General features: G+C 39.1%; 1 protein-coding gene across 1 annotated transcript in view; it reads right to left on the reverse strand.

Moving 5' to 3' along the window:
• Nucleotides 1-13,260, reverse strand: part of LOC128868821 (semaphorin-2A-like) — a 145,114-nt gene that overhangs the window by 24,307 nt on the left and 107,547 nt on the right. Inside the window, exons 9-11 of the mRNA XM_054111354.1 lie at nt 6,675-6,903; nt 1,271-1,607; nt 713-876 (exon numbers count right to left, since the gene is read on the reverse strand). Of these exons, the coding sequence (XP_053967329.1) occupies nt 713-876; nt 1,271-1,607; nt 6,675-6,903 (730 nt within the window). The remainder of the gene's footprint in view (nt 1-712; nt 877-1,270; nt 1,608-6,674; nt 6,904-13,260) is intronic.

The following is a 13,260-nucleotide window of genomic DNA, read 5'->3' on the forward strand; positions in this document are numbered from 1 at the left end:
CATTTAGGTCCAACAAGGCGGTAGACTTGTCATACAGCGCGTGAAACAATGTATTTACTGCGTCGTCATTGCGGTGAGCAATTTATCTCTCGTCTCGGTTGATAGGCCACCAAGTTCGTGTGACTTTTATTTGTGTAGGTATGTAAAGTCTACAGGCTTTGTGGATAAGCCAGCTTAGTTTGATTCATTGGAAGGAAACATTACTAAACTTATTGACGAATTCGAAAGTGGTGTTTACGGATGGCCGAATTACGACATAGTTACGGTAAACATTAAGAAATATACCAGTTACCAGTTTTGTATTAATTCTTTAATATTTCTACCAAGAACCTTTAGACGCGGGTGCAATAAGTAAGAATGGATACTTATACGTTTTTTTGAGGTCAGTAGAAGAGTTCTTTTAACTCTTTGAGCTTTGTTGTTCACGCAGTTCTTCTTTTTGTTCCGAATTAAAGCTCAGAATTTCAGGGTTTTTTGCGCTGCTTTTTTATATTTTTGTAAATTTTATAAATTTTCTTTTCTTCGTTCCTCATTCCTCTTTATTCAAGTTTACGCTTAGACCACATTCTGAAGCGTATTTTTGCTGCAAAACCACAAAACCCAGTCTCCGCTGCTCTAAAATTCAGCTACTCTAAATGAACATTTTTCTTTCCTTAACATCTGGTAAAATATATTTTCTTTTTCATAAACATTTGCTTGTCATTCAACTTACCGTCCTCGCTCCGTTGAATGGTGATACCAGCGCACCGACTTCTGCCTCAGCACCTCAGGGATTTTAACGAAACACGACAGATGCAGTGTCTGGCCGTACGAGGCGGTGATACGTTTTTTCAAAACGCTCGTGTCACAAATACCGGAAGTCTCATTGGCAACATCCTGTGGCAGGCAAACAGAAATAACAAAAATACAAGATAAAATCAATGTTATTATGTTTGAAGGCAAAAGCACCAAAAAAAAAGAAAAAACAACAAATGTAGTTGTACAACAAGCAAACACAAAAAAAAAAGAAAAAACACTCTAAAAGATAATGAAAATGTAAAACCGAAATGTTGATTGAGTGAAGGCACGAATGTAAAAGTGTAAAAGTGTCAAGTGAAATGTTGATTTAAGCATTGAATGGCATATTTGCCTTGACACCACCAGCAGCAGCAGCAGCAGCAGCAGCCGCAATCAATCGATTTCGCACACTCACTCACACTTTGAAAAATTCACTGTCACACTAACACAAACGTGAATATTCGAGTATTTCGTTGCGGTTCACTTCACTCACCTGCAGCAATCCCAGCTGGTATGGCTTGCAGGTGCTCGCGTCCTTGTCCCAGCCGCAATACGGATCGGCGACGCAGCGGAAACACGAATCGTAGCGGCGGGCGCACATCGCCAAATCGATTTGCTTCACATTGTGATCCGTAGCCAAGTACAATGAGCCCGTCTTCTGACTCAGACCCATTTCGCGTATCGGCTCATTGTAGGCCACCTCCAGTACGTCGAGTAGATTGGAGAAACGTTGACCGTAGCGTATGAATTGTACGATTTTGTAAATGAGGCCAGTGCTGGTGCCCACGAAGTACACCAGATACTCTTGATTTAGTTTATCGATGCGTATCCTATGGGGTGGGGGAAGAGAAAGCGGACGAGAGAGAAAAGATAAAAAACACAAAGAGCATGAAAATATTGTTGAAATGTGGTATAATGAATAAAAAACAAACAAACAAATGATCTGTTGAAGCTTGAAGCGGTAATTTTTTGGTTATTCGTCTTTTTCTTTCTTTCCTTAATACTTCGGTTTATAGGAGTGTTGTTGTTGCACTGAGTTATTCTTGCTTGTTCTCACTATTGCATGCTGCAGCATAATTAAAATATTTCATGCAAATTGTTATTATGCAGTGACGATAAATTTTGGTTTTGACTCTTTGGCGGTAAAAAGAGTGGAAGCTGAGCTGCTTATGGATATGAAAGAGCAGTCAAACACTTTTTTGGGTTGAAATGATTAACTTTTGGTGCAGTATTTTAATTTAATTATGAAAGAGTTCTGCGCTTCATGGGCGTATACATTTTTCTGGGCAGTGTTAGAAAAAAGTTTAACTAGCACGGGCACATTTTCATTTATTTTTCATGCAACGCTTGCTTATTAGCGCAAATTAGCTGACACAAATTTAATGGGTGGAAAAAAGTAGGCAACTTAAAACAACTTTGTAAAAAAATCCATACTTTTGGGGTAAAATATTGGGTAGTCGAAAAAGTCTTTTCGTATATCTAATCAAACTTCAACTCATTTTTTTTATATTTATAATGAACTTTATCAAACCAAATATGTACCATTTTGGTCGACCACCTTTTGCCATTTTTCTTCTAGATTCATTATTCCATCAGTGTAAAACTTTTCTGGTTTCTCGGCGAAAAACTGCGACAAGTAATTTTCACAGGCTTCTCTTGAAGCCAACTTTACTCCATTCAGGGAGTTCTGCATTGACCGAAACAAATGGTAGTCCGATGGTGCAAGGTCAGGGCTATATGGTGGATGCATCGAAACTTCCCAGCCAAGCTCTCCCAGTTTTTGCCGAGTCATCAAAGATGGGTGTGGCCTAGCGTTGTCCTGATGGAAGACGACGCCCTTTCTGCTGATCAGTTCTGGCCGTTTTTTTTCGATTGCTTGCTTCAATCTCATCAGTTGTTGACAGTAAAGTGTAGAATCAATCGTTCGAGCAGGCTGGAGCAGCGAATAGTGGATGATTCCTTTCCAATCCCACCGAACACACAACATAACCTTTCGAGGCGTCAATCCTGGCTTTGCGACCATTTGTTGAGCTTCACCACCCTTGCACCATGATCTTTTTCGCACATTATTGTCGTATTTGATCCACTTTTCGCCTCCTGTTACCATTCGCTTCAGAAATGGTTCGATTTCATTTCGTTTCAGCAAAGAATCGCAGATGTTAATTCGGTCCATTAAATTTTTCACAGACAATTCATGTGGTACCCAAACATCGAGCTTCTTTTTGTAACCAGCCTTTTTTAGACGGTTGAAAACCGTTTGATGATGAATGTGTAGTGCCTTGGTGATGTCATGGCAGCTTATGTGACGGTCCTGGTCAATATTTTCCATAATTTCATCGACTTTTTCAACGATAGTCGACCGGAGCGAGGTGCATCTTTCACATCGAAATTTCCAGAACGGAAGCGAGCGAACCATTGTTGTGCTACACGAACTGATACAGCATCGTTTCCGTAAACTTCACGAATTTCATTGGTGGCTTGCGTGGCATTCTTCCCTTTTTTATATAAAAATTTCAAAATATAGCGAATTTCTTCATTATTTTCACGCATTTTTGAACAGCAATAACTTTTTTTCAACTTCTCCGAATTTAATTTTTTTTTGGTTAAATGAAGCTAAAATGTCACCTCTCTAACACCATATGATATGACACAATGTGATTGGTAGCACTGGAGATAGATGACAACGACATCTATTAACAAAATACGAAAAGACTTTTTCGACTACCCAATATTAATTTAGTAACTAAATCTTTTTGGACTAGTTTAAAAGTCTATCAAAAGAGTTACTTGCAGCAAGGCCTTTTGTTACTGAAAATGTAAGAAACTTGCAGCTGTAAAAGAAACTGAAGTACCAACCAACCAACCAGCAGAAGGTGGAAAGTCAATTAAAAAATATATTAAATACGAAAAAAAGCAAGAATATTTTAGAGATCAAACTTGGAATTTTATACCAATGAATTTTTGGACTAGTCTATAAGTAGTTAGCTAATCATAACTTCTTCACCACAAAATTTACAGTTACATATAAGAAATAAGAGTCGTCGCTGAAGTAATTTATTAAACTTGAATTTGATTTGCAAAAATTATTAATAAAGTTGAAAGCCACTGAATTATTTTTAAAAGTCTGCCAGCGTTCTAAAGGATGACTATCAATAAGATTTGTGCATATGCCGCCGAAATGCTAGCATTTCTGTATTTATACGGGGTATTCAAGTATATTATTACTTGGGTATTTTCTGATTCATTTGGTCATATGGCAAAATGCGTAAAACGTCACCCTCTTTGCGCTATTCGATTTCAAAGATTTAACTACAATTTTTTTCTCTTTTCAATTAATAAATATCAGTAATAAAATTTCAACTAAGCCTTGACAGTTAAGTATAGCTGCCTGATAAATTTGGAATTTACGATTTTTCGCTAAGCCTTTCCTACGTATTATCAATAAAAAATGTGTATGCAAACTATTTTGCAAATTATTTTGGAAGCTAGCACGTCTTTTGCCATCCAAGGAGGTATAAACTTAAATGAACGAACTAATCCGTAGCCGGATTGCGGGCTCTACTAGTGGATGGTAAAATTTCATAAGATGGAAAAGTTGACTAAAACAAAAAACTTAAGAATTTAAACTTTTTGTCTTGACTATAATTCATTCTCTAATAGCAGTCGCCCCTCGGCAGGCAATGGCAAACCTCCGAGTGTATTTCTGCAGTGAAAAAGCTCCTCATAAAAAATACCTGCCGTTGGGAGTTGGCTCAGACCTGTATGTATGAGGTGGAGCTCGGCCAAACACCCAAAAAGGGTTTACGCACGAACTATATATGCATATATATTTCATTCTCGATATCAGCGCCTTCATTTCAGAGGCTCCAACAAATTCTCATTATTCTTTCATAGGTAGTGTTTGGAATCGATGCTTCGTTATTTCGACTACCTGCAAAGCCCATTCAATTGATTTATTCTCCGAATCGAATTGGAGACTTTTAGATATGCAAATTCAACCTTTCTAACTGTCTAACGCCCCTGTAAAGGGCGAATTCAAAATAGTATAACTTTTTTTATATTAATCGCAAAAATATTTTTAAAAATGGATTTTAAAGCTGAAGACTAGTACTTTGCGATGCCGTTGTGGAAAGTTAAAAAAAGACTTTACTTTGCTCATAAAAAAATTTTAAAAATGGCCAAAATCTGCATTTTTAGACTATTTAACCTCATATTCGTTTTCAGCATAAAAAAACCTTGAAGAAACACCCATAGCCGTTTTAGAAACTGTACCTTGCAGGACTGTGAAATATATCCGATACATTTTGGTACATAAACTTTATTTTTACTTAATTGTAAAATGTGAAAAATTGATGGGTGATATAACTTTTTAATAATTTTTTTCGTAATCAGGACACCAAATTACAAAGTAATTAGTTAAAATTATCGAAAAAGTTTTTTGGTTGTTGGCCTGTGTTATCAAAACGTCACATAAGCGTGCATTTGGCAAACAATTAGTTGCACGAGCTGAGTTTCAAAATAATCATTTCGATAATTTAATCACATTTTACCCAACAGGAATGGCCAAAAGGGCGCTGAACTGTCCAAGAACTACCTTAGGCAATTGATAATGTGTACAAGTAGATAAAACAAACGGTCAACGAGGCGCCACAATATGTCATGAAAGTACCAGTGGCCATTAGAAGAAGTGTACGAAAGAAAAAAAGTACCAAGATGAGCTGCCAAATGGGCGCCAGAGTAGGCAGCACTTCCATATTAACTAATAATTGCTTTGCATGATTTTTATTTTATATTCAGATTTTTATTTTATTTTCAATTTTTAACACCATTTCATGTTTGCCCACTATTTGAATTTGTGTCGTTGTTAGTTATTTATCATCAATTTTGTAATTCTTTTGCTGCATTCCATTTATATTCTTACACAGTGAAGTGCGACTATTTTTGTGTTACTGGCTAATGGTGTTCGAGAGCATTTAGCTTAAAAGCGTATAACATTTTTAATTTTTTTTTAACTTCTATTCAAGTTGCGCCTGATGCTGATCTTCCCAGCGCAAATTTCACTTGGTTCAAAACAAGTTGACTAGCATTGGAAGCGGGCCAAGGCAAAAAAAGCAAAATACCTACTTGCATTTATGTTGGTATGTCTGTATAGAAAAAACTGTATAAATGCAAAAAATGCTTTCTGCCACAGCGGTGCATATCTGCTTTTAGTTCTACTGATTTTTGTTTTATTTTTGGATTTTCTAAATTTTTTTAAAATTTTTTAATTAATTTTTTTTTATTTATTCACATTTTATTCCTCTAGTTTTCGCACTCCTCTTCCTCTTCTTTTCGCTGCTGCTTGTAATACGCCACATTTATTTTCAAATGTGAATAATTATTTTGTTCGCTAACTCCAAAACAACAACAACTAAATAACAAACGTTGCTGGCAGCTTACTTGCCTGCGGACAACCGCACAGAAAAAGTTGACAGCGCGCGAATTGTGGCAAGTTAGTGAGCGTAAACAAAAGCAAAAAATAAAAAAATAAAACAGAAGAAATGTCAACAAGCTGCCGAGAAACACGAAATGCAATAAAATGGCAGCTACCAGCATTTGCAATGGCATTAACAGCATTACTAACATTACAAACAGTTTTTGGCAGCGACAAAGTCGCTGTCCGCTCTTCTTAGTTACTCATACGCCATGCTGAACAGCTGTACATATAAGTGAAGTAAAAAAAAGAACTGACACTGCAGTGAGATTATGCGCTTGAATTCGTAAGAGTACAAAACTGCTTTTAAAGCGGAGTTTTCGCTTATTTTCAGGTTATGTGCAACAACAACAACACACTATACATCCTCATAATGCATTAAATTACTTTATATTTTCTGTTCTCTGTTTTGTTTTTTACTTACTTATCCACCACCAATTTAGTTAGTATGATATCCCTTTTGTAAAATACTGGATTGCCAAATTCATGATCGACTGCCTTGTCCATTAGCGGATGTTTGCGTATGAAATTCAACACCGAATCTGGCAGCGCTGCCGTATCGTTGGTGCATGTACCCGGTCTGGGTTCGGGCACTTTGGAATTGAGCACCGGCAGCCAAGCTGAGTTTGAGGTTGCCTGCTCTTTGAATTTGCCTAAAAGGAGGAAAAAGAAAAAAATTTAATAAGGAGTATAAAAGTAAAGCATGTTTTTTATTGAAATGAAAATGTGTGTAGGTATATACAAGTATATCACTCTTATACCGGAGGGTGTCACAAAAATTGGCTGTTGAGCTAAGTATGCGGCAATGAGCGCCAGCTCTTCTTCTGCGCTGTGTTAAAGATATTTTCACCACAAACCGTACTAAAGTGTCTCGTATGACATGATCGGCAAGCATAAAATAAATAACGCAAATATACCTAAAGCGAAAAAACTATTTAAGTCTCTTTTAACTATGTTACCATAAAATATTTGACGCCAATTAGTTTGTCTAGCAGCAGGAAGTTTAACAAACTTAAGTTTTGCCATACAAGAACCACTGGTCCATTTTCAGGTTTCATTTGAATGCCACTATAAGAAATGTATATTTGCTATTCCGTAAATCTTCTTCAAAAGTGACAATGCGCAGCATTATTTCACAACCAATTAAGTCTCATTCAGTTCCTGCGCAAAAGGGAGACTAAATTGCGCTCACATGTATCCATTTTCTAAACGGACATATATGATATAATTTTACTGAATAATTTTGGTAAAGTTGACTTTCAATGCCTCAATCGAAGTTGCTTTATCAACAAAGCATTTAGACTTTACATACTCCCACAAATAAAAGTCCAAGGGTGTGACATCACACAACCTTGGTGGCCAGCCCACTGGTTCGAGATGAGAGAAAAATTGCTCACCCCAATGACGACACAGTAAATCTATTGTTTCACGGGCGGTGTGGCAAGTAGTACTGTACGCCGCTTTGTTGGATCTAAATGTTGTGGGAATCACGGGCTTGAGTTTCCGGTATCAAAAAGTTGTTTATTATGACGCTTTAACGTTCGCCATTCGCTGTTACATTGGCGCCACCCTCGTCTTTGAAGAAATATGGGCCGATGATTCCTTCTCCAAACACCGCATCAAACGATTGTTTTCAATGGATGTAATAGCTGCTCTTGAATGATTTCTGGTTGCTCTTCAGCCCAAATACGGCAATTTTGTTTATTGATGTAGCCATTAAGCTAAAAATTAGCCTTACCGCTAACCAAAACTCGGATCCCAAACTGCGCATCTTCGGCGAATTGTCCAAGAGCCCAACGACTGAAAGTATGACGCTTTGGAATATCGGCCGGCTTTGCATCTTAGACTAGCTATATTTTAAACGTTTTCAAACTAAGATATTTGCCCACAATCATCCGTGTAGAGCCATAAGATAGGTGAGATCCACGCCGAATTGGTTTTCCCATGTCGTTGGCAAAACTCTCATGTACAGCCGCAATGATCTCTTCACTTCGGACTGTGCGAGATCTGCTGAGTATCATCCAATAATATAAAATTATTCTTAATTTTGCCGATGGTATGCCGAATAGTGCTTTCGGTAAGACGTTGTTAAGGCGTAAGTTCTTCTCTGATGAAATGTCAATGAATACTAAAAAAAGTTATATATTTAGTCTGACCGTAGTCACGCGCGATCTGCCAAAAAGCTCTATTGGAAAAAGTATGTCCAATCTGATCACCCTTTAGAAATGAAATGAAGAAAGCTTTGTGCTAACACTGTTTTCGCATTTTTACGGATGGCTCCAGGACCGAGCATGGCTCCGGGTCTGGGGTCTACGTGGAATCCAGCGGGACAAAACTGCACTTTGTTCTTGGAATGCATGCATCTGTGTTTCAAGCGGAGGTGTATGCAGTTCAAGAAGCGATGAACTTTGTTGTGGAAAAACGATGGAGAGGTAAATCTATATGTGTCTGCAGCGACAGCCAAGCTGCGCTTATGGCCTTAGACAGCCCCCCAACCACTTCAAGGGTAGTTGAGTCCTATAAATCCAGGCTGGACTATGTCAGTAAGCACAATAGCCTGATGCTAACATGCGTCCCGAGATACGTGGGTATCGCGGGTAACGAGACCTCTGACTTCTTAGCTAAGATGAGCTCTGAGGCCAACTTTTTTGTCTCATAGCCCGTTTTGCTACTCCCTTCTGCGGTTAACAAATGGGTAACTACTACCCACAAGCGAGCTTGGCAGGCTGAGAGAGGCTGCAGATGGACTAAACTGATGGTACCTGTCATGTCCGATCCACTGTCGCAAACCCTTTTGTCATTAAGCAGAGAGGAGTGCAAACGGCTGGTTGGACTGATGACGGGCCACTTTTTGTGGGCGAAGCACAGAGAAAGGTTTGGGCATCTCAGACAGTGTACTCTGCCCACTTTTTGTGCGTCTGCCCTGCCTTCGCTCGAATCAGGCTTGAGGTCTTTGGCACTGATGTGTTAAGAAGCGACCACAAGATCCACTCAGATTTCTTCGGAAGTCGGGTAGATTTAAAGAAAATTAAAAGGGAATCCGAGTGCAGTACAATGGACTTAGTTCATGTCTGAGTTGCTAGTTGTCCCGAAAAAAAAGCTTTGTGCAAGGCATTAGTGAATTAATTATTTTTTATTTGAAAGGCCCATGTACGAGTTTATATACCATTAATTATGGAATATAAAATCGATTCATTTGCCTCGACTTCGCATAATGGTACAAACGCAAGAGATCTGCTGTATAGTTCCGACTAAAATTGTGGAATTAAATTGACTTCAATCGCGTCATAATTTGAGAATTGCCCAAAACAGGATCCGTCTTCATTGCTGTAAGTAAATGTTAAAGAAATTCAGTCGGGGTCGTTCATAGCACGTCGTAACAGGTGACGAGTGTTGCATCTAAGCATAAGAGCTGGAAATAGCAATGGCGAAAAAAGCAACTCAAGGCAAATTGTCGACTGGTTTTGCGGAAAATCTCAGCGCGTCGCAATTGTACCACTAGAAAAACTTCATACAGTCAATTCTAAGTTGTGCACAATCATTTTCTGGTCAGAAATTTTTGATAATTAAGGAAAAGCAATAGCCGAAGACCAATCATCATTCACCAAGCCGTGCGTGCTCTCACGTATCGGCCCACACAGGAGAGCTTTCAGGCACTCGAAAGCTTGAATTAATAAATCCTCCACTTTACAGCCCAAAAACGCTTAATTACTCTTTGTTCCTGAACATCAAAAATAAAATGCGAGGTCAATGTTTTTCAACGCCTGAAGAAGCAGTTGAAGCCTTCAAAGAGCTCATTTTGGGGTCCTGGAGGTGTCCAGGTGTTCTAAAGTCAAAAGTGCTTTGGAAGTTGATGCAGCAAATGACCTCTAAGGAGAGTTTAACGAAACAATAAATTATTAAGCAAAGCAATGAATCCATTTTCATTATTATTTTACTTTGTTTTTTACTGTTGAGCGCGACGTGTAAAGAGCGACTGATGCGCGTTAGTTTTATACTAAGAATTTTTTAATTGTTTTGCAACTTACTTTAATTTTACTAATTAATTTTTAGTGCTTGTTAAAAATATGTTTTTATTAATTTAGTTTATTTATTCCCATTTATGCATGTAAGTTTGCCAATCTTAATTTTCCATTCAAAAAATTTTCGAATAACTTTTCATTCATGCTTTCCTTTCCTTTGCTTGCACTCAATTGGCGTTGTTGTTGCATATCATTGTCAGAAATGTTGCACTTTTAATTAATTACTGTGGTAACATGGCACATTTTTTGTGGCTCAACAAAATTTTGGCAAAGTTGCCAAATTGTCTAGAAATACTGAAATCAACAAGAATTTTTTGCAATTTTTTTCGCCGTTTTTTTTTTGGCTTTTTTGTTTTGTTTTTTGACAAACAACTTTGATAATGAATTTTAAGTGCTTCCTTGTTACAAGTGAAACTCACTTCAACCATTTATTTTATTTGTGATTTTGTTTTTTTGGTCCTTGTTTTGTGGTGAAGAAATGCGTTTAGTGAACTTTTGGCACACAGTTCGCTGTTATGTCGCTGGCTGCTGATTTGCTGTATGATTTCTAAGCCAGCCTTTCAAGAGCTCATAGAAGGTTAGGTTAGGTTATTGTGGTAGTCGGTCTGTATGACCAACTCACTTAGACCTCGCAGGTCCATTGTGATACCACTGTGCGACACGGGAACCTTGATTGGTCTGAGGCTCAGGATTGGTCTAATCCCCGCGCCAGATAGTTCTGTAGGAGAATTGAACAAGTATTTACCTATTCAATCTGCTCTGATTTTAGCTAAGGCTGCACAATTGCAATGGAAGTGCTCTCCTGTTTCTTCCTCCTCCTCATCTCTACAGCTTCTACAATATTCATGGGAGAGTACTCCTAGTCTCAATCAATACCTTTCAAATAGCCAGTGGCCGGTGACACAGGCCACGACCTTCGAGATATCTTCTCTTGAGAGACTCAGCAATTCCTTCGGCCTTTTCTTGTTTATTTACGGCCATAGTAGCCTGGCTGTTATCCGTCTGTATAAAAGTTTAATTTCCCCCTTCTCCATGGCCTTGGTGTTTGGCACTCCCTTCTTGACTGTATAGAAAATGAATAAAATAAAAAACATTCTGTAAGCCGCGAACTTTCTGAACGAATTTTCAAGCATTTTTCCTATGGGCCAGCATCTCAAGCTCCTCGCATTCACTGGATGTGTGCCTCGTTTCTTCATTCTGATAATGTGTTTATCTTCCTTTCTGAGCTTTCGATAACGATCCCACATGGCGGCCACATGGGCAACATCCTTTCTTTGCGCGGCAGCATGAGAATTCTCGTCGTAACAATTGTTTTTTCAGACTCGCCGAAATCAAATTTCTTCTTTTGAGGCGGTATGTGAAGAACGAGGAATGCTGCAGCATCGCTCCTGCATGCCGAATTTGTGGACAGTACTCTCTGAGAGTAGGAGCGGGAGTCGAGGGGAATCTTTTGGCTGTCCGTTGTGATTACAGCTTCACGAGGTCAAACATTCTTTGCGTGGTTAGATGCATATTTTTTGCTGCACAGAGGCGTGTGCCCAGTTTGACTGCAATGAGGAAATGATCCGAGTCAATATTGGGCCCGCGGTTCGTAAGTACATCTAAAACACTAGAAGTGTGTCTTCCATCTATCACAACATGATCGATCTGGTTTCGCGTTTTTCGATCAGGGGACAGCCACGTAGCTTGGTGTATCTTTTTATGCTGGATTCTGGTGCTGCAGACTACCATGTTTCGGGCCTCGGCGAAGTCGATCAGCCTTTGTACGTTACTGGCTGTTTTCGTTATGTGGGCTGAACTTTTCGACTGTGAGACCAAAAATTACCTCCTTGAGAGGGATTGAAGTTGCCAAGCATGATTATTGTGTCGTGGCGGGAGTAGTGCTCATAAAAACGTTCCAAGCGCTCATAGAAGGAATCTTTGGTCGCATCGTCCTTCTCTTCCGTCGGGGCGTGAGCGCAAATCAGCGAGATGTTAAAAAAAACGGGATTTGATGCGGATTATTGCGAGAACCACCGGAGTGAACGACAGTACTTGGCGACAAAACCTCACTCCCATTATATATTCAACACCAAATTTGCGCTCATTTATACGTCAACTGAAGTAGACGTCGCAAGGCCCAATGCTCTTTTTGACTTGCCGCGTCCATGGCATCTCTTGTTCTTACGAGGACATCAACTAGCCGGACAAGGGCATCTTCCCCATGAAGGGACGGTGTATGCCAGGCAAATCGTAATCTTTAGTTCGTTCGCAGTGGCCGGCATCAGAGTCGGCAGTTCTCATCCCAGGCTTTGTTTGGTTTTTTTATTGTGGAAGGATTTTTATGTGGCGGGTCTCACGCCCAGTGCACAACTCGATATCCCAAGTTGCTTCGCCTTCTCCCATTAACGGAAGCTTGGGAGCTGTGCGGAAGATACTTGAGCGAAGCTGCCTGGATGGTAAGCAGAAGAATCGTCCTGTCCACTCCCAAGTGAATGGCCATCAGTGACTTTCGCTACTTGCGTGGACTTCTGCACATAGAACCATCCTCCTTATCACTACGTAACTCATTTAACATGCACAAAGTGGCGCAAAATTAATCACTCCTTCGAAAGATTTTTCATGTTTGCAAATGGCGTCTTACATTTGTGAACTAGACAACTGTAGCATACAAACAGACAAGCAGTCGAGCGCGTTAAGGTCAAAATAAAGGCCTCCGTCACACCAAGTCTTTTTTTATTTACTGTATTAAGAAAGTTACTCAAAAGCAAATTAATTTTGCACCATATATGTATAGGGGTTTTCAAACAGAGGTGCTACTTCGATATTCAAGGAAAAATGCTATTTTTAATATAAATGGTCGGATGAATATTTCATTATAAAGAGGGAAATATGCCGTTAATAGTGGAAAATAACATGAGGCGAATGACCACCATGAAATTTTCCATAACCGAATTGCAAAGTGGCTGCCCTATGCCCTCGATAGCCGCACGAATTCCATCTTTGAGG

This window comes from Anastrepha ludens, chromosome 6, assembly GCF_028408465.1.
Source record: "Anastrepha ludens isolate Willacy chromosome 6, idAnaLude1.1, whole genome shotgun sequence".
Classification (NCBI taxonomy): domain Eukaryota; kingdom Metazoa; phylum Arthropoda; class Insecta; order Diptera; family Tephritidae; genus Anastrepha; species Anastrepha ludens.